The sequence below is a fragment of the Bubalus bubalis genome, chromosome 2 (genome assembly GCF_019923935.1).
Source record: "Bubalus bubalis isolate 160015118507 breed Murrah chromosome 2, NDDB_SH_1, whole genome shotgun sequence".
In the NCBI taxonomy this organism is placed as follows: Eukaryota; Metazoa; Chordata; class Mammalia; order Artiodactyla; family Bovidae; genus Bubalus; species Bubalus bubalis.
Genome location: NC_059158.1, coordinates 70,389,966 through 70,411,063, shown reverse-complemented (window position 1 = coordinate 70,411,063; position 21,098 = coordinate 70,389,966). Strand labels below are relative to the sequence as shown.

General features: G+C 39.9%; 1 protein-coding gene across 50 annotated transcripts in view; it reads right to left on the bottom strand.

The window, feature by feature from the left end:
- Nucleotides 1-21,098, bottom strand: part of TTN (titin) — a 276,641-nt gene that overhangs the window by 74,901 nt on the left and 180,642 nt on the right. For all 50 annotated transcript variants that reach the window (XM_045163719.1, XM_045163748.1, XM_045163734.1 and 47 more), the window contains 42 exons: nt 20,817-21,083; nt 20,449-20,727; nt 19,949-20,357; nt 19,718-19,842; nt 19,347-19,613; nt 18,319-18,588; nt 17,926-18,228; nt 17,525-17,827; nt 17,056-17,243; nt 16,847-16,961; nt 16,456-16,740; nt 16,211-16,362; nt 15,375-15,522; nt 14,917-15,094; nt 14,504-14,625; nt 14,122-14,409; nt 13,716-14,012; nt 13,406-13,592; nt 12,831-12,946; nt 12,440-12,739; nt 12,026-12,325; nt 11,825-11,930; nt 11,540-11,736; nt 11,151-11,456; nt 10,779-11,057; nt 9,945-10,244; nt 9,536-9,838; nt 8,843-9,205; nt 8,257-8,559; nt 7,827-8,126; nt 7,037-7,333; nt 6,647-6,931; nt 6,260-6,553; nt 4,897-5,196; nt 4,478-4,786; nt 4,199-4,389; nt 3,376-3,805; nt 1,073-1,381; nt 778-926; nt 659-691; nt 433-562; nt 44-343 (listed from right to left, as the gene is read on the bottom strand). In XM_045163719.1, the coding sequence (XP_045019654.1) occupies nt 44-343; nt 433-562; nt 659-691; nt 778-926; nt 1,073-1,381; nt 3,376-3,805; nt 4,199-4,389; nt 4,478-4,786; nt 4,897-5,196; nt 6,260-6,553; nt 6,647-6,931; nt 7,037-7,333; nt 7,827-8,126; nt 8,257-8,559; nt 8,843-9,205; nt 9,536-9,838; nt 9,945-10,244; nt 10,779-11,057; nt 11,151-11,456; nt 11,540-11,736; nt 11,825-11,930; nt 12,026-12,325; nt 12,440-12,739; nt 12,831-12,946; nt 13,406-13,592; nt 13,716-14,012; nt 14,122-14,409; nt 14,504-14,625; nt 14,917-15,094; nt 15,375-15,522; nt 16,211-16,362; nt 16,456-16,740; nt 16,847-16,961; nt 17,056-17,243; nt 17,525-17,827; nt 17,926-18,228; nt 18,319-18,588; nt 19,347-19,613; nt 19,718-19,842; nt 19,949-20,357; nt 20,449-20,727; nt 20,817-21,083 (10,383 nt within the window). The remainder of the gene's footprint in view (nt 1-43; nt 344-432; nt 563-658; nt 692-777; nt 927-1,072; nt 1,382-3,375; nt 3,806-4,198; nt 4,390-4,477; nt 4,787-4,896; nt 5,197-6,259; nt 6,554-6,646; nt 6,932-7,036; nt 7,334-7,826; nt 8,127-8,256; nt 8,560-8,842; nt 9,206-9,535; nt 9,839-9,944; nt 10,245-10,778; nt 11,058-11,150; nt 11,457-11,539; nt 11,737-11,824; nt 11,931-12,025; nt 12,326-12,439; nt 12,740-12,830; nt 12,947-13,405; nt 13,593-13,715; nt 14,013-14,121; nt 14,410-14,503; nt 14,626-14,916; nt 15,095-15,374; nt 15,523-16,210; nt 16,363-16,455; nt 16,741-16,846; nt 16,962-17,055; nt 17,244-17,524; nt 17,828-17,925; nt 18,229-18,318; nt 18,589-19,346; nt 19,614-19,717; nt 19,843-19,948; nt 20,358-20,448; nt 20,728-20,816; nt 21,084-21,098) is intronic.

Below are 21,098 nucleotides of genomic sequence, written 5' to 3'. Positions count from 1 at the left end.
TTTAAATTAGGACGCTAATTTAATCTTTGACTTAAAAACTTACATATTGGGTCTCTGGCAGTGGTCCTCTGAATCGTTTCCGCGGGAGCACCAACACCAAAACGGTTTTCTGCCCGCACGCGGAAGAAATATTCCTGTCCGGCGATGAGGTCCGGGACGACAAATGAGGTGCTTCCACAGTTGGGATTGACTTTAGTCCAAGCTTTTCCGTCAATAGTCCTCTTCTCAATAACATAGCCTTTGATCCTGTCTCCTCCGTCGTCATCTGGCATCTTCCATGAAAGTCTGCAACTGCCCCTTGTGATGTCACTGACTTTCAGATCTTTGGGTGGCCCTGGTACATCTGTTGGATGCAAATCACAATGTAAACAGTGCTATCTTGTTTAAAATAATTTGTTCTTATTCTATAATAACTTTTAAAGCCTTTCTTACCCATGACTTTAACTCTGCAATTTGCAGTCTTTTGTCCTGCTTTATTCTTGGCTGTAATGCTGTATTTGCCTGAATGAGATCGTTTACATTCTGGAATAATAATTACTGATGAATTTTCAGCAGTCTCCAGCTGTACAAAGAAAGCAGTAGTCATACAATGAATGAAATAATAGCAGTATTGAAGTCAATCAGATTCTGAGATCATTTCAATTTTCTTTTTTCTTACCTGTGCATCTTCAGGTATATCATGAACCCCATCCTATTAGAAAATAAAATAATCAGTTATAGTGTAAATATTCCTTAGAGTGATTCAGTGGGAGATGCAGAGAATTATAATTTTCTTACCTTCATTGCCTTCTTTGCCTTTCCATCAAATTCCCAAGATGATTTTGGTGTTGGGCGCCCCTTAATGACGGCAGGAATCCTAATCTGTGTGCCAGCTTGACAAATCAGACAGTCTTGTGCTCCAATGTCAATGAAAACTTCTGGTACCTCTGTAATACCATGGATAATATAACAGGATTTAGCTCACCTTTTTAGCTCACCTTTTTCAAAAAAGTAATTGACACATCTTCGGCACATGAATCAATTTCATAATAAGATCAAAAGATGAATACAAAAATGGATTAACAACTAGTACCTTGAATGTCAGCGGCAGGAATCTCTCCAGTTGTATCACTTGGTTCAGATTCACCGGCTTCATTGACAGCTTTCACTCTGAATCTGTACTTCCTGAGCTCTTTCAAGTTTGGCACCACACACTCACAGGTGGGTAGAAGTTTGTCTGGTTCATTTACGCTTTTCCAGTCCGTAGTACCTTCTTCTTGCATTTCTACAATGTATCCTTTGATTGGACTGCCACCATCTTTGGCTGGAGGTTTCCATGCTAGCGTGATGCTTGACTTTGTTTTATCTTTGACTTCTGGGCGAGAAGGTGCCCCAGGTGGATCTAAAAAAAAAAAAAGAAAAAAAATCAAAATGTGAAGCTGATGAGATGCTAGATTTACATACTGTAAGAATATTTTACTATCACTGATCATATTTTATTTTTAAAATATTAAAATAGGAATGCCAAAGGAATAAATTACCTTCTAGAGAAGAGAAATATAAGAAAGTCTATTTTCATTTAGCATTAATGCTAAAACAAACAAAGCAAACAACTAACTGGGAGTAAAAAGACTACTGGCTAGCGCTTGATAGATTATTTCTATTTACACATGATTGGTGAAAAGCTATTTTACTTTTGAGATCTCATTGAAGAGATTCTGCAATATCCTATACTAAAAACTTAATATAACCTACCATAAAATTAAAAAATGACTTCATCATTAGCTGTAAACTTTTGAACACAAACTGATTCTTAATGCCTTGTATTGTAGATATTGACCCTGTCCCTAATCACATAACAATCCATTATATTTCTGACAGTCTTTACAATTATGGAAATTTTTATGATAGGTCTTTCCAGCACTTAAGACAGTTCTTTACACATAGCATATATTTAATACTAGCTTGCCGAATGAATGAGTAATTCATTTTTTATATATGCTCCATATAGGACTTAAGATTATTTTAAGTCTTTTTTACAAATAACTGAATTTTTTCCAAAGAAAATCTATACAACACATGGTATTAATCATTAAGGCCACAGTATTTTAATTTTTGAACTGATATGCTTATAGATCTTTCAGAATTGCTTTTTATTTGACAGATTTCACAGACTATGCTTGAAGATCTTACATCTTTGTTTCAATGTATTATTGAAAATTATCAACCTTTCGTTTTTGTTAAACTCCTACTGGAAGGTCTGTTTGGTGAGGGAGATAATTTCCACAGTAGCTGATTAAAGAGGCGGAGGTTTATTTTAAGTATGGGAGCAAAGAGGAGCTATATAGTCCAGGGTCTTTATTATTGTGATTCCTCATACAATACTAGGTTTAATCTAAGTGTTTAAAAACCATATGAGTTTCTCTATGTGTATGCATACACATGTATATATACATATTAGATATGTGTGCTTAGTGTGTGTATCGGAGAAGGCAATGGCACCCTACTCCAGTACTTTTTTTTTTTTTCCTTTCAATTTGGTTTTATTTGGTATTAGCACTTTCACTGTATTAAAAGAATAATAAATGTGAAAATAAGGCTATAAAGATTATTTTCAACATTTTTATAGTTTTTAGACCTTTCAACATAAAATACATAGTGATATATTTGAATGCTTTATAAAATAAGTACAGATATTAGAATCACATGCTGGTTCTCTATGCTCTACAGGTGGAGTGATATAGGAATGGAATACCAAATTAAATTTGAATGATGACTAACTTCTTTTATAAATGTGAAATGTAGGCCCAACTGCTTTACTTCTCTTATTTTCCCATCATACCTCAGGCCCCATGGCCCATTACATGTTTCTTATTGCTCCTATAACAAATTACTAAAATTTAATGGCTTAAAGCTATAGCAATTGTTGATGACAGAAATTCAAAATAGGTCTCTCTGGGCTAAATACTCCAGTACTTTTGCCTAGAAAATCCCATGGACGGAGGAGCCTGGTAGGCTGCAGTCCATGGGGTCGCTAGAGTCGGATACGACTGAGTGGCTTCACTTTCATGCATTGGAGAAGGAAATGGCAACCCACTCCAGTGTCCTTGCCTGGAGAATCCCAGGGACGGGAAGCCTGGTGGGCTGCCGTCTATGGGGTCGCACAGAGTCGGACACGACTGAAGTGACTTAGCAGCAGCAGCAGCAGCAGCAGCAGTGTGTGTATATGGATATACACACATACATATAAACTTTTGACAGTCTACATAAGTATGAAACTTTTAATTTTAATAAATAAAATAACTTGGCATAGAATAAATACAAGAAATTTAAGAGCAGAATTATCTATTTAGTGGCTTTGTCTTTGATATAGTCCAGAGATGGAAGCATACTTACATATGGGATCTCCTGCAACTTCTGGGTCTGATGGTTCACTGGGAGGGCCAACTCCCGCAGCGTTTATTGCCATTGCTCTGAACTGGTATTTAACACCTTCGATCAAACGGGGAACATTGAATTCCACGCCTTTCAGGCCCACTTTGGTTATCGGTGCTCGGCTAACGCGTGACCAGTAGGCACCCCCCTCCTCTCTCTTCTCCAGCCAGTAACCAGTAATTGGAGAGCCGCCGTTGTCCAGAGGAGGAGTCCAGCTCACTAGCATCGACCCTTTGGTGCGCTCCAGAACTTTTGGTTTTCCCGGAGGTCCAGGAGTGCGGTAAGGATCTTGAATGACCACTTTATCTGATTTGCATTCATCACTGATTCCATATTTATTCACTGCCCTAACTCGGAACTCATACTGACCATTGGGGATAAGTTTCCAGATCTAGAAATCAAATGAATAATAATTTCTTAAAAACCACATACTTGTGTTGATTTTCACTTGATTTAATATTCAAGTCATTTGGTAGGGGAAGACTGTGAAAAGAAATAAATCTATAGACTCAATTATCTGAGTACATACACTCACATGTGGAGAAAGTCTTTTAAAATGAGAATGTGTACATTTATTGAACCTAATAATTTGTCTCTCAAGTAAAAGAGAATCTGTATATCAAACAGAAATTACTAAGGAACCTTATGTGCAAGGTGCTAAAAACTAAGGATTTTTGTGTGGAGTTTTAAGTTTAATCATTAAATTCCAAGGTCATGCCAGAATGGTGTTTATTCAGACTCAAGTCCTTTTAATGTGCATAAGGAAATACTTAGAAGAGTTTACCCCGTATCTCCTCTCCACAGCAGAGTTGGTAACTTCTTCCCATTCAGCTCTCTTCCTGCTTGCGTCGCGCTTGTCAATGATGTAATGGGTGATCTCACTGCCACCATTGTCTAGAGGGGCATCCCATGTTAGGTAGCAAGATTCAGCTTTAATGTCAGTAACAGCAAGATTTCTTGGTGGGGACGGACGATCTGAAAAGGAACCCATGGAGGAGATTGAGAAGGAAATTCTTAAACAGATGCTGGATTTCATTCTCTTATAAGAAAGAGTATCGCTTACCATATACTTCCACGTGGACATTTCGGAACACTGAACCAAGGCGATTAGAAGCAGTCACCGTGTAAGTGCCTTTGTCCTCCCGGGTTGCTTTGGGAATGCTAAGCTCAGTCTTTGCCTCACTTCGGGAAACTTCTTCCTTAGTTATCTTAAGTGCATCGGTGGGTTTCTCAATCACAGTTTCATTTTTGGACCACTCAATCTTAGGCATCGGAAGGCCTGTCACATCTGCAGGAATGTTAACAGGCTCTCCCGCCTTAACTTTGATGGTGTCTCCGCGAACAGACAGGCGCAACTTAATAGTTGGAGGCACTGCAAAAGAGAAGGGAAAGTGGGGGAAAAAAATAGCACAGTCATAAAGCTGTTTACACAACCTGTGAGATAAAGTGCATTCAAATGACCATTATGTTTAGATTCCACACCTTCATCATCTTGTATGACCACATTAAGAGGCAGGGATGGTTCACTTTCACCAATTTCATTGACGGCCTTGACACGGAACTCGTACATTTGGTGTTCATCGAGATCTTCAACAAGAAAAGATGTGGTTGGGCAGAGGCGCTTGTTAACTCTTTCAAAGTCAGGCTTGTCATGACGCCGTTTTTCAATGATGTAGCCTTGGATGGGGGAGCCGCCATTACTGCGGGGCTCTTTCCAGTCGAGGGTGATGGTGGACTTGGTCCTTTCTGTATATATGAGCCTCTCAGGAGATGTTGGAGGACCTTTAACCAGAGGTAGGTTGAAATGACAAGAATGAGACAAATATTCATGTATGAAATCACATTTCACTCCAAATTACATGAAAAATAGGTTTCTATTGGCATAATGTTACATCTGTCTTTAAAATCCTCAAAATATCTCAATTACCAAAATTACAGGCATTCATATAGGCAGAATTTTTTTTTAGTAAACTCTATAGTCAAGATTATTGATTAAAAATAAATTGAGGTGCATGTATGCTTTTTTATATTTAGCATTTTAGATATTTTACCTCTGTCATTGAGAAAGCTAATTTTAATGACCTAGTAGGGCTGTCTGTGAAATTTTGCTTTGGATGACCAGCTGAGAGCAAAGTATTCCTGTCTCATTAACAGAAAATGGATATGTCTACTGAATACACTTTGAACCATGTTGCCTGAAGTGTTGGTTTAGGGGTGGAAAGAGAATTTAAGTGATGCTGCTGTAGTTTTGTGTACTGAAGGATAAGATAGAAAGAATAAGCTCAGAATGGTGAAATTAGACCCAATCCATTCTTGACTATTATTACAACCAGAAGCAGAGCTTTACTGTCTAAGTCCAACTCTGTTCTGTTTTTTTCTGGCACAACTTGAGCTGCAGCAGACATTTTGAGATGGGCTGTTACAGTGAGAAGGTAATTTTGTCTCTTTTTTTGGGTGGTGGTGGAGGAAGAATAATTCCTCTGTCTCTTGTGGAACCACAAAGACTTTGCTCTCTAGAATGGGACGTCAGCAGGCATTACCAGCTGTGTGCAGTATTAGGGCTTCATATTTGTTCATACCAGTCAAGGAGATTTTCTTTGTTTTTTTTTCATTTGTGCTAAGCTCCAGTGATTTTTCAGCACATAAAACCATGCCCAAAATTACATTGAAATTACAGTAAATATGGTATCCTTACAGTTGCTTGTAGTTATTTGGTTTTTACCTTTCTCATCACTCCAAATATAAATCTGGAGACTGTTGGGAGTTTGAAGCCTTAAAACTCCATACATAAATGACATAACTACAAGCAATCAATACTTTATAAACACAAAACTTTCTCTTTTACCTAGTGGATCAACTGCAAGAATTGGTCCTATTTCAACAGGAGGGCCACAGCCAAACTTGTTCTTGGCAATCACACGGAACATATATTCTTGTCCCTCAAGGAGACCTGTGATGTCACATTTAGATCTCTCGGTCTCTATGGGTTGTCTCCAAGTGTGCATCTTCGCATCCTTTCTTTCAATAATGAAGCCTGTGATTTCACTTCCTCCATCATCTGCTGGATCAGACCAGTTAAGCAGACACATTTTTCTGTTTGTTACAACAGGTTTCAAGTCAAGAACGGGGCCAGGGACATCTGAAAAATAAAACAGTAACAACAGAAAATCAATGTGGTAAGATAGTATTGCTTAGGGAAAATCTTATGGAAATCCATGTTAACATTTCTTACCAAAAACTTCTACCCGGGCTGCCGCAAATTTGGAACCACAGCTATTGGTAGCTGTAATCACATATCTGCCATGGTCTTTTCTCAATGCATTCTTGATAATTAATTCAGACTTGGTTCCAACGTTCTCTATTTCAACACGGTCTTTATCCAGCTCGCCTTCTTCAATGGTCCACACTTTTGTTGGCACTGGACGGCCAGTGACCACAGCTGGAATTCTGAGAGTCTTCCCAGCCATAATCTGTATTCCACCCTTGACAGAAACATCTAATTCCACAGTTGGAGGCTCTGTTGAAAGAGAAGAGTCATACATTAGCTCCAGAAAGATGGGGAGGAAAAAAATCTCATCCTGGGAAAATATCCATCATCTTAATCAGGTCCCTGGTTTAGTACCTTGTGGTTCAGCCACAGTAACAGGTTCTGTTTCTCCAGGCGGCCCTTCGCCTGCGACGTTGACGGCACTCACTCGAAGTTTGTAATCGGCACCCTCTCGGATTTCTCTGACCGTGTACTCACGGGGCTTGATCATCTTCTCTGTGCAGCGGGACCATTCATTTGTGCCAACCAGCTGCTTATAGACATAGTAGCCAACAATTTCCCCACCACCATTGAAAGCTGGGGGTTCCCAGGCCAGTTCAATCGTTGTGGAACTTGTGTCAGTGACTCTGGGGACAGGTGGCCCAGGTGGAGCTAGAATGAATGCACACACAGAAATCAAAACTCGCTGATGGTTTGAAAATGTGCAGTAGCTTATGCTAGCCCATTTTCCCCCACAGTATGTTACATGTAATGTGGGTAAATATTGCTCTGTGACACTTTTAAGGTATATACACAAATGTTTATAATTTTACACTGCAACCTCAACATATATCTGTAGTTACGGCTAGTATTTAGTCTGTTTTCCAGCTCTGAGGTATTACTGACATATAATGTATGTAAGTTTTAGGTATACAACGTGATGAGTTGAGATATGTATATATTACAGAATGATTACCTCAGAAATGTTAGTTAACACCACCATCCCCTCACATAAATACCACTTTTGGGTAGCATTTAAGATCTACTCTCTTAACAACTTTCAAGCATACAAAACTTGAAAACTAGAAATTAACAGTAGCAGCAAACAGTAGTGTTAATTATAGTGACCACACTGTACCCTCTTTCCTCTTAAGGAATTACTTACAGATTGGATCATGCGCTGTTTTGGGGTCTGAGGGGGGACTGAACTTTCCAGGTCCAGCTGCATTTTCAGCACATACTCTAAAGACATAGGTGAGTCCTTCTAATAGGCCGTCTACCTTGGTCTTCAAAGAATTCAGAAGGTTTCGGTTCACACGAGACCAGTGTGTGCTGTTCACCTCACGTTTTTCAAGCCAGTAACCTAAGATGGGGCTTCCATTATCTTTTGGTTCATTCCATGTCACTAGCATACTGTTACTGGTGACATCTTCCACAATGGGCTTATCAGGTGCATCCGGTGGTTCTGATTAAAATTTAAAAAGGCAAGTTTGAATTAATTCCCTAGTATGACATAAAAATTCGAATTTATAAGCTGGGATAATGTATAGCAACATATGATAAAAAGGCAAAGTTTAGATGCTAAAGAACCTTACCAAATGGATCTTTCGCCATAAATGGCTTTGAAACACACGGTGGTCCAGGCCCAAACCTATTTTCAGCTCTCACACGGAAGAGGTACTCTTTTCCTTCAATCAGCTTTGTCACTGAATATTTGCAGTGCCTAAGCGTTGAGGTGACAACCATCCATTCTGAGTCAGGTTTTGTCTTGTCTTTCTTTTCCAAAGTGTAGTTTAAAATTTCACTGCCACCATCATCAAGGGGTGGCTCCCATTTACAGAGGACTGAAGTCTTTCTCATATCTTCAAATACAAAGTTGATTGGCGGTCCTGGTATATCTGACATTTTAAAAAAGACAAGTGGTTAAAAATTTTTGTACCACTGCTTGCAACAGAAAATGTACATGTTGACTGTGCTTCAGTGACGTCAACTTCTGTTTTTCCTACATCTGTCTTCATATCACATTAGCTAATGAATAACAGCGTCAGTTTTCTTCGTCAAAGCCAGAAGAAAAAGGGAATGAGGACACCTGACTGAAGCTATTTCCCACTTCTTTTAACTGCCCCCACCAACTCTTATATTAACTTTCTTCCATTGGAAAGTGTAGTTTTACCTACTTACCTAGCACACAGACGGTACATGGAGCTTTTGCAATACCATGGTCATTTTCAGCTTTGATCATAAACAGGCCATGATCGGGTCGGACAGAATCTCGGACACGGAGCTGAGATTCTCCTTTTTTACTATTGTCGATACTCAGACGCTGTGTCAGAGGCAGGACAAACGGTTGTTCTTCTTGAACTTCACCCCTCCTTCTCCTAACCAAGGGTTCTACCCGCTTCTTAATCTCCTCTGGTGTGATAATACTTTCATCCTTTAGCCATGTAATTGTTGGGTAAGGTGACCCAGAAATAATTGCATCAAGTGCTATTTCATCACCTCTTCTGACTTCTAGGCTTGTTTTCATAATGACTTTCGGGGCATCTGTAATGATGAAAAGCAATAATTGTTTTCAGTTCTGATGAAAATGTCTGAAGTGAAGTGAAGTCACTCAGTTGTTTCCGACTCTTTGCAACCCCATGGTCTGTAGCCTACCGGGCTCCTCCGTCCATGGAATATTCCAGGCAAGAATACTGGAGTGGATTGCCATTTCCTTCTCCAGGGGATCTTCCTGATCTAGGGACCGAACCCGGGTCTCCTGCATTGCAGGCAGACACTTTACCATCTGAGCCACCTGGGAAGCCCTGTCTGACAGAACATTATTCTCATTTCTTTCATGATGGGAAGATGGCAAACCCATTAAACACGACTTACCAATAGGATCCACAGCTTTGGTTGGAGGAGTGGCCCGAGAGGGTTCGCTGATACCAGCAGCATTTTCTGCTCGCACACGGAATTGGTATTCCTTTCCCTCTTCAAGGCCTTTTGCTGTATAGGTCAGGACTGGGACCAGGTGTTCGTTGCATCTCTTCCATCTTTCTTCACCTTTAGCAATCTTCTCTATGATGTAACCCATTATCTTGCTTCCTCCGTCATACAAAGGTGGCTTCCATGTAATAGTCATTGCCTCAGCTGTAGGATTATGTACCTCAACATCTACAGGTGGATCAGGGGGTTCTGGAGTACAAGAATAAAACATGTTAATATAGGGAAACCCATCTTCTTAAAAAAAAAAAAAAAAAAACACAACTCCTAGCTTTATGATGTTCACATCCAAACTTACGCTTTGGATCTTGAGCAATGACTGGATTTTTCAGTTCAATATATTCGCCTCCACCAATCTTGTTGACAGCTTTAACACGGAAGAAGTATTCACCATTTGGTATGAGATCCTTGACAGTCCAAGACAGTTTGTTCTCACCAGACATGACTGGTATGTACGTCCTCCTCCCAGCTTCTCTGCGTTCCAGGACGTAATGAAGAATTGGGCTTCCACCATCATATTCTGGAGGTTCCCAGGTTAATTTACAAGAACTCTTGGTCACGTCACTTGCTTTAAGATCTCTGCATGGCCCAGGTAGGCCTATTAAAAATCAAAATGATAATTATTATTATAACCTGAAAAGGCTTGGTATTAAGAGCACACACTTTCTCTGTGTAGGACACGGTGGGCCCTTTAGCATCCTTGACTCTGAACTATTAAGTGTCAGTAGCTCCCTCTTAGTTTTGTTCCAAGCAAAAGTGGCCTCCCAAATTTCCAAACATGATTCACCACCAAGAGTGGGGGAAGGGGCAGAAAATGTCACCACCCCTGGTTGAGAACACTATGAAAACTTGAAAATACAATTAATAAATGAATATTGGTTATTTAAACATTCTTTGGGTATATCTCTTATTCAAATTGCTATTTCATATGCAAATAATTACAACAGAAGTAAACAAATGCAATCAGAGTTTAGCAATTTCATTTTAGAATTGCTTTGCTTCTCATATGGTAAGAAATAATCTGAAAGGACATTTAGTTTACAAATAGTCAACTATTTCTACTAGCACTGCAGAGTTAACCAATCTTCCCAACACATAAAGCATGCCTGGTATTTCATCAAAGAATGATTACCTATGACTTTGACATTGATTGAGGCGGTTGCTGAGCCAAGCTTATTCTCTAGGGTAATGGTGTAAATGCCAGCATCGGCACGGACACTCTTGGGAACTTCAAGGTGTGCAGAGATGTGATCGTTCTTCATGGTTAATCTGTCACTTGCTTTCACTTCTTTGCCATCTTTATGCCAACTAACAGTTGGAACTGGGACAGCTCTGAAGGGAACAGGAATGCTTAACTTTTCACCTTCAATGACAACAATGTCGTGAGTCTCCAGATCAATTGTTGGCTTGCCTGTAATCCAAAAGGGGGAAAAAATTGTATGTCAAAATGCAATGCAGGAGTAAAGTATGCTTTATTAATTGTAAAAAGAAACTGTGTTCTTACAGTCTGGGTCTTTGGCAACCACGTTTTCAGAGATTTCAGACGGCTCACTGACTCCAACAGCATTGACAGCTCTGACCCTCAGCACGTACTCCTTGTCGGGCACAACGCCTTCTTCAACCTTGAATTTCAAGTCTTTTATTGGGCGAGAATTAACTCGCATCCATTTCTCAGTGCCTACTGGACACATTTCAACATGGTATCCTATAATAGGACTTCCACCATTTTTCTCTGGAGGTTTCCAAGCAATGGCAATGTGCTTTCTCCCAGCATCAGTAACATGCAGGTCAAGAGGAGGTGAAGGAGGACCTTAAAAGACAGTGAAATGTTTGCATCCATAATCTCATCATCAGACTCTGGACAATATCCTTTGTAACATCAGCACTACTTACTTGTTGGATCTTCAATTTTCAGGATTTCTGTTGGTTCACTAGGGTGACCAACTCCAGCCTCATTCTCTGCCCGAACCTGAAACTGGACCTCTGTTCCTTCAATGACATCAGTTACTCTAAAGTGACAGTCAGGTCCTGAGGTCTTTCCAGCTTTCACCCAACGGGTACCTAATTTTTCTTTCTTCTCAATGACATATCTATTGAAACAACAAGCATTTTGTTAACACTAATAAAGAATTTTCAGCCAGATGTAATTTCTTCTTTATGAGTTAATTAAGGTCCTACCTCTGTATCGGTCTTCCACCATCATTTTTAGGTGGTTCCCACTTCAGGTCAATGTGTCGTTTCGTCACATCAACCACTGCCAGAGCATAGGGTGGTCCAGGCGTGGCTGAAAGCAACATTTTCGTTGGTTAGAAACACCAGAGAGAAAAGTGACAATCTACTATAAAACGGTGTCACAAAAAATGAAGTTAGAGAGCATACTGAAGGTGTCTTTGGCCAGGACAGAGTCCTCAACTTCACAGTAGTCACTTTGGCCTATGGCGTTTTCTGCAGCAACTCGGAACACGTACAAGGAGCCCTCCGTCAGCGGGGTCACTGTGCACTTGGTGTCCTTTACGGTCGTGTCCACTGTCTGCCAGCCTTTCCGTCGCACATCTCTCTTTTCCACGATGTAGTTGGTGATGGGCGACCCGCCGTCTTTCTCAGGAACTGTCCACTTCAGGTCTGCTGTATTTTTTGTAATATTGATCACTTCAAGCCAGCGAGGTGGTGATGGGGGATCTGAAGGAAAAAAAATAGTCCGTTTCTTATTGTCCAATATTCAGTCTTCACTAAATTTTCTAGTGGTCACTAAGAACCCAGATAGCAAAGATGAAACAATCAAAAGTGACTTACAGAGCTTCTCCCGGCACAGCACAGGGTCGCTGGGCTCACTGGGCTCACTTTCCCCGGCCTTGTTCACGGCTCTAACTCGAAATGAGTATTCCTGCCCTTCCATGAGACCTGGGAGCAAATGCTGGGTGGTGGGAACCCCTTCAGCCACTCGGACCCAGTCCTCCGTGCCAGTCTTTAGCATTTCAATGACATAAGAATCTATCTTTGCCCCTCCATCATGTTCTGGCTTTGTCCAGTTCAGCATCAATGATGTTCTGCCTACATCTTTCACAACTGGTTTTCCAGGGGGCCATGGAGGGTCTGCAAGCCAGTGAAATGAAATCATTATTTAGGTTTGTCAAAGGAATTAATATAAGCTTCAAAACAATCACAGAAAATAAATGAATCATACCTATGGCATCCTTTATTAAGATTGGCTCAGTTGATTTGCTTGGTTTTCCAGGTCCAGCAAGATTTTCAGCCAGCACACGGAATCGGTATTTTTTCTTATTTGTGAGACCTTTCACTCTGAATTAGGAACAAAGTATGAGTTGAATACCATGATGAAAAGCAGAAAATTCTATTTATTTCACGTAGAAGAAGGTAATTTATTTAAAAATTGGTTTGGCAATTTAAATGAAAATATTTCAATATAAATTAAAAATTGCCTTTTCATGGTCACACACACAAGATTTGGTCACATGTACCAATCTAATTATAATATCTATAATAATAATCATTAATATACTGGAGGACCAAACACTTTGGAACTTCGATAAAGTTGATATTTTATGGTAAGAAATTATGAAGTGTGTCCTTCAATGGAATTTATGTCTTTTTTGAAATTATGTGGTAACAGAAAAGATAAGTAAAAATAATTAAAATTTTTATAGTGATGTATAATCAGATATATTCAAAAGGAATGCTAAAGAGTGCAAATTTGTATACACTGCTGTTTTAACACTGTGATGGAGAGCTTGGGCATACCTGTATGTTGTGTCCTTTATCGGCATCTTATTGCATCTAACCCATTTATCACTTTCAGGATCTAATCGTTCAACCCAGTATCCTGTGATGGGGCTGCCACCATCGTCATCTGGCTCACACCACGTGAGGGTCACTGCATCTTTAGTGATGTCAGAAGGTTCTAGGCGAGTTGGAGGTCCAGGCGGATCTACAGACAGGATAATCGTATGGGTTATATAGCCTTTATACAAATATGACCACTAAATATACATTTAACATAAGTATCCTTTTTTTTTTCCCCTTTAAACTAACTGGTTAATGAGAAACTTACCAAACTGAAACTTGGCTGTTATTGGAGTGGCCTGGACTGGCTCACCAACACCGTACATGTTTTCTGCAGCAACTCTAAAGATGTATTCTTTATTGGGTGTTAACTTGGTTGCCTTGAACTTGGTATCCTTGACAGTTGATGAGAGCTTGTGCCACATATCACTGTCAGTGGCTCTTCTCTCCACAACATAATTTGTGATTTTAGATCCACCATCATCACGTGGTGGGTTCCATGTGAGAAGACACGACTCGTTGGTTACGTCTGTGATGTCAAAAGCAGCTGGGGGTCCGGGTTTATCTGTGGATGGCATTACACACTCAGAAAAAACCACATTTTTAAATCATGTTTTATTTTCAAAAGTAGCTAGAATGAGTTTGCTCATTTTTAAAACGAGCACCTCCCTCACCTAGGACATTCACTTCTACCACGGCGGTGGCCCGGCCACAGACGTTCACAGCCTCGATGATGTACGTGCCGGTGTCACTTCTCTTACTATCCATGATCGTCACTGTGGATTTTTTAGGAATGTTTTCAATGGTGATTCTTTTGTCCTGTTTCAGAAGCATGTCAGCCTTTGTCCAGGTTATTTTAGGTTCAGGTTTGCCGGTTACAGTGGCAGGAAGTTCAATCTTAGTTCCTGCTTTTACAGTGATACCTGCAAGGAGCTTCACATCCAGGAAAATTTCTGGAGCCTCTAAATTGGAAAAGATTATTTAAGATGTTAGCAAGTTCAGGTGGAGTTAAAGTCAGAAGTCTTGACTAACAAAGCAAAAACCTAAAGTGAGTACCCTGTGTGTCTATAGCCTGGATTTCTTCTGTGGGTTTGCTTGGCTTGCTGGCTCCTAGCCTGTTCAAGGCCTTCACACGGTAGGCATACCACTGGCCTTCCTCAAGACCTGTCACTTCCATTCTGTCAGGAAACAAAGGAGGATATTTTACTTTAAGGCATTTCATCTGTCCCATTATGTAGTATTCATAATATTTCCAAAATTAATACCCCTGGTATAATACTATCCTTTAATTTTGGATTGCGTCAGTATTTTCATTAATAAAAATCTTGATTAAAGGGTAAGTTCAGCAGCACTTTTAAAAAATTAGGTACACCAAAGAAGTTCTAAACTTAACATTTAGACTTTCCAAAATAAAGCTCATGTAGTAAGAGTAAATATTTACTCTTATGTCAAATAATTTAAAAACTTACTTTGTTTCTGCCACTGGTTCTCCACAGGCGACCCATCGATCAGAACCACGTGGACATTTTTCAACTATATATCCTTTGATGCGTGAACCACCATCATGTTTAGGTGGATCCCATGTTAGGAAGATGCTCTTGGCTGTTCGATCTCTCCACTTAACATTCTCTGGTGGGTCAGGTACCGCTATAGCATTTTAAAGAGATAGGGTCAGTCTTAGATAGACCATCTGTGAAATCTCTATGTTGCCAACCTGTGTCTTTCCCTCATAGCTTCAACTCCAGGTCTAAAGCAAAAACAGGTGTGAATTCCCTGGTGGTCCAGGGGTTAGGACTCCACATTTTTACTGCTATAACCTAGGTTCAATCCCATAAGCCACACAAGTGTGGCCAAAAAATAAATAAGTAAAAAATAACAAAAACAGGTAACAAGAGGTTAGGTAAGAAATTATCAAGGATGTACTCACTTGCAGGAACTGACATATTTACAGGTTCATCAACATATGCGGGTTCTCCGGGGCCACACTTGTTACAAGCACAAACTTTAAATAAATATTCTTTTCCTTGAAGAAGATCAGGAACTGTGAATTCTAGGTCAGTCACAGAGTCTATAACCTGGGACAAAGCAATACAATTAATTAGTTGTTTTCCAAAAACTCTGCCCAAGTCAAAAGGTTTTTTCACGAGCAGAGTTTTGAATGCTAAGGATGACTGTGTTAATTTCATATTAAGGAAAAAGTTGCAAAGAAAGATACAAAATAATTTCTGACCCTTAATATAAGGTGGAATTGTTTCATAATTTATATGTATTAAAAAGCTGGCAAATAAGGTGTTGATTCTTTCTACCAGCTTGGCCAGTAGAAGTATGATAAATCAAGGTTAAAGGAAAGTAATGGTATAAACTGGGGAGAGAAAAGGGCAGATTAGGCCAACTAAGGTTATCTAGTGGAGTGAGAGGTATGACAGCCAGAGAGTTAATTTAGTACTTAGTGTCCTTAGAATGGCTTATAGCCCTTTTAAAAGGTCATACTGGATACTAATCTGGTACTAAGTAAATAAGTAGGTTTTGCTTTATTTTTTTTTTTAACAAACCTAGTTGAAGATCTGGTAAAGCTCATAGAATGAGGCAATTACACCATACCTTGGTTGAACTACCTCAGGAAGCATTAGCATCAACACATTTTAAAAAAGATTGAGGTACTTTTTCAGCAGTGTAAAGGTAAAAACATTTAACTTTGCAAGGCATCTCAGGATTTCCCCCATTCTCTTTTCTGGAGTTGGTGCATTGCTGCTCAAAACTCACTTTAGTCCATGTTTTCCGGCTGACTTCACGCTTTTCAATAACATATCCAGTTAATGGACTTCCTCCATCATCTTCTGGTGGTTCCCAAGTCAAATGTACTGAGTCCTTGGTTATATCACCAAATTTCAGTTCTCTGGGTGCACTTGGGCGAGCTGAAAAAAAATTCAGTCAGAATCATTAATAGCTTGAACCAATATTGTTAGTACTGTCAAATCACCTTGTATGATAAAAGGTTAGTTCCTTACCAATTACATTGACATCAATCTCCCCAGAAATTGCCTTTGCACGATTTTCTAACTTCAGCGTATAAATGCCCTTGTCTGGACGTTCACTCGGAGAAATGACAAGCTCGGCGTAGGCAGACAGGGTTTTCATTTTCACCCGGTCCCCTGCTTCTAGTACTTTATCTCCAAAAGACCAGGTAGCAGTAGGCCTTGGATATCCTGTACTTGGAACCAGGATCTTGATGGGATTTGGCACAATAACTTCCAGACCATCTTTAAATGCACTCAAATCCATTGTTGGTTCAGCTACCAAAGAGAAAAATTAATGACTTTCCAATACTATATTTAAATCCCAATACCCCCAAAGAAGCTACATGGTGTTCCCAAATCTAACAAGGAAATATCCACTTACCATCAGCATCATCAGCAGTTAGAGGACCAAGAATTTCAGATGGATCTGAAACACCAGCTTCATTTTCTGCAGATACGCGATATAAATACTTATTTCCTTTTTGTAATCCAGTAACCTAAAATTAGGAATCAATATTTGTAAAAAATATATATATATACACATTTAAGTCCACAATCATATACTATTTATGTTAGATACACATGCCCTACCTTGTAAGTCAGTGCAGGGACAAGTTTCTTATTGCAACGAATCCAATTGTCTTTTCCTTCTTCACATCGTTCAATTATATAGCCCAAAATTGGGCCTCCTCCATCTTTCAGAGGAGGTTCCCATGTGAGCTGAACTGAGGACTGAGTCTGATCTGAGGCATTTAGGTTCACAGGAGGACTTGGTCTCTCTGGATTGGAAGCAAGAATTGGAGTATGCCATTTAATTCTTTTACCACTAGTGCCACCTGGGAAACCCACCATTTAGTTCAGTGACAGATTTATTAAGACAATGCAGTCATCATTTCGATCATCCCCGTAGTCACTGGATAAAAGCAGGCATAGTCTGCATTTCTACAATTTTGTTCAAATTTCTCTGATGTGCTTTGCATTAACTTCGATTTATTTTAATTGATAGGCTTAGTTTCTTGATTTAGTGGAGTACTTATTTCTCCTTTTTTGATGAACTTACCAATTGGATCAGCAACTTTGATGAAAGGTGTTGCTGCACTTGGTTTTCCAACTCCAATTCGGTTTTGGGCCCTGACCCGGAAGCTATACTCTTGTCCTTCCACCACATCAGTGACAGTTGCGGACAGGTCTTCGGCTCTCACTGTCATGGCAGTTTCCCACCTGATAGAAGTCTTGTCCCTTAATTCAATGACGTAGTTTGTGATCTCAGCACCTCCATCATACTCGGGTGGCTCCCATGTCAGAGAGACACCAAATCTGTTTACATCAGTGATCGTTACATTCAGAGGAGGGCCTGGAACATCTGCATTTCATCACAGAAGAAAACATGGGCTTTCAGTTATCTCAGGGATAAAAGTAGGGATAAGCTACTTTTTAATCGACTTAAAAAAGTCTTCTTACCATATTTACTCCTCGCTTCTACAGGACTGTCAGTTTCCACTGGTTCACCGGTGCCAACTCTGTTCCTTGCACTCACACGGAACAGGTACTCAACTCCTCCTTTCTGTAGACCAGTGACAGTGAACTCACAGCTGTCTGCACGGTCAGTGGCCAGAACCCACGTCTTTCTCTTGACGTCACGTCTTTCAACAACATAACCTATGATTTTGCTTCCACCATCAGTTAGTGGTTCTTCCCAAGCGAGGCTCACTTCACCATCAAATGTCTCTGTCACTTCTAAGTTACGTACTGGCCCAGGAACATCTGAAATTCACATATACAATTTTTTTTTAGTGTATTATCACATTTTTAGTTGTGCGTTGCCAGTAAAGTCCAAGTGACTCAAGGGCTTACCAATAACTTTTAAATTGATGAATCCTTCTGCTTTTCCATGTTTGTTCTGAAGCACAACTTTATACCTTCCTTTGTCTTCTTTCTTGGCTTTTAAAATCCTGAAGGAAGTTTGTTCAGCTGTGGTATCAACTGTTTTTGAAGAGAGGGGTTCATTTTCTTTAAACCACTCAGCTTCTGCTTTGGGGTAGGCATCGTAGGGCACCACCATCGTCAGAGGCTGGCCAACATCAACCACCAGGTCTTGGTCAGCTGTCTTGATTTTAGGTGCAGCTAGTGAGAAAAATCACATGTGAATGTTTTGAGGTGCTTTATTGTAGCCCAGAGATGCCCTAGCTGTTTTACTATGCATTCATCAGCAAATACTAGTTACATAACCTTGGAAGCCTATCACAGTAACTTCACAGTGGAGAGAGCACTAGCTGACTTTGCGTTCTCAACAGCTTACTTGACAAATTATCAGACTCTGAAGAACAGAGGATTAAGGATGATATGAAACCATAAAATCTCCATTCTTTGCTGTTAATAATAACAGGCCTAAATATAGTACATAAAACATGCTTTTTGTTTTATATAGAGTAGGCACCTCATACTTACTTCAAGATAAATCAGACAAACTTGTTGTTATGTACAAGAGGTGTATTAATGGCTTTTTCAAAATGTCAGCCTATAGGGATGTCTTAGAAGCCTGGGTCAGAATAAGAACAGACCTAAGGGGCCCCACAGGGACTTGGAAAGTAGAAAAGAATAGGGCTGGCTCTAGGCCTGGGTTTGCTGGGGAGACTCACACGGCAATAGGTTAATTCTAGGAGTTAATGAACAGCTGCCACATGCCAGGAACTGTGCTGGGTTTTGGCAAGTAAAGAGCAAGGGTCTTGGTGGTAAGAGGAATCAGAATAGTTAACATATGGACAGGGCTTAGTAGGAAGAAAAGGGTCTCACAAACATTTTCTCATTAACTCTGAAGTCTGAAACCAGCGCAGTATCTGTAGTATTAGAAGGTGATCTGAAGATAAAAGAAAGGGACTTACCTGCCAGTTCAAGCTTAGCTCTGGCTTCTTTGTCTTTGGCAATAAACCTGTATTCGCCCTGGTCACGGGGCTTGATGTCGCAAATCTGTAGCCTGTGTATCTTTCCTTCGCTCATCATCTGGTGTTTGTCACCCTGGACGATAATCATGTTGTTTTTGAGCCACTGGACTTCCACCTTATCTTTGTTGAGCTCAGCTAAGAAGACAACATCAGCACCAGGGGCTTCAAGGATGTCTTGGGGAGGTCTGATGATCTCAACAGGGATTTCTGAAAAGGAAATGTGAAATAAATACAAACATGTTTGTATTGGGATTAACAACATTTGAAGACTGGTGCTAATATTAAAAATCGTCCTTTCATTTAATATGTACCTTCCACAAAAAGTCTAGCTCGAGACTTCCTGTCTTCTACTCCACAAGCATATTCACATTCATCATCCAGCCTGCAGTCTTTTATAATGAGTCTATGTATACTGCCATCTTTTTCAAATTTGTATCTAAAAGAAGAGATTGAATTATTGGTTAGCTTTCATAAGGACCACTATATTGCCAAACATGTATATGTGTATATAGCTAAGAAGAGATTGAGATGTTCTCACATACTTTTTGCCTTCTTTAATTTCTCTCCCATTTCTGTACCATTTTACATTTGCTTTCTCTCTGGAGAGCTGGCAGGAGAAGATGGCATCGTCAAACTCAGTGACTGTCTGGTCTTCAAGGTGTTCCACAAATTCTGTAGGGGCTTCTATGATGAGAAGCTCAGCAACAGATTTATCTTGTCCTGCAGTGACAACGTATTCACCCTCATCTGGGAAGCCACAATCTTTAATTATTAGAGAGTGCTTATATTTGTCAATTCTATATAAGACACGGTTGTCAAAAGCCACTTCTTCTCCATTTTTGGTCCATTTCAGTGTGACGTTGAGCCGGTTCACCTTACACCAGAATGTGACAGATTTCTTCTCCATTGTTTCAATATCTTTAAGAGGCTCAATGATCCTAAGATCTTCCTCTGTTGGAAAGGAGAAGAAGAATGTGGATTTTAGTTGTTCTCATAACAGAAACTGATTTTTAAAATCTCTAATGTCAAATAAGTGACTCACCTTCTACTATTAGATTGGCTGCACTCTTAACATTTTCACCTCTGTGATTGGTCAGAGACACACTATAGTTGGCTTGATCATCTAATCGCGCGTTTCTAATTCTGAGGGTGTAGACCAGGTCTTTTTGGAGAATAATGTATTTCGAACTATCAAATATGGCTTCATCATTTCTGAACCATTTGGCTTTGGCACCTTCGGTGTTGACTTCACAGTTAAAGACGACTTCTTGTTGTTCCTTCACACGGGTGTCCTTCAGAGGAACTATAATCCTGAGTTTTTCTGAAAGCAATCAGCAAGACTTTATAGTATGAAGGACCAAAGTGGTAGATGCAAATGTAAGTAAATTCAAGACGCACAAACGCACTTACCAATTACAGTCAAGTGAGCTGCTGCTCTGGCAGCCCCAACCATGACTACATAAGTGCCCATATCTTGTAATGTGGCGTCTTTCACAACTAGAACCCTCTTTTTGCCGTCAGCAATGACATCATATTTATCTCCAGATTCAAGAGTCTTATCATCTCTCTTCCACTGGACTTCAAAGTTTTCCTTTGATATAGAGCAGACAAATTCAGCCTTTTCTCCTTCAAGTATTTCAAGGTTTTGAGGCTTTGAGATAAATTCAGCGGCAAGTTCTGGAAAGAAAAAGT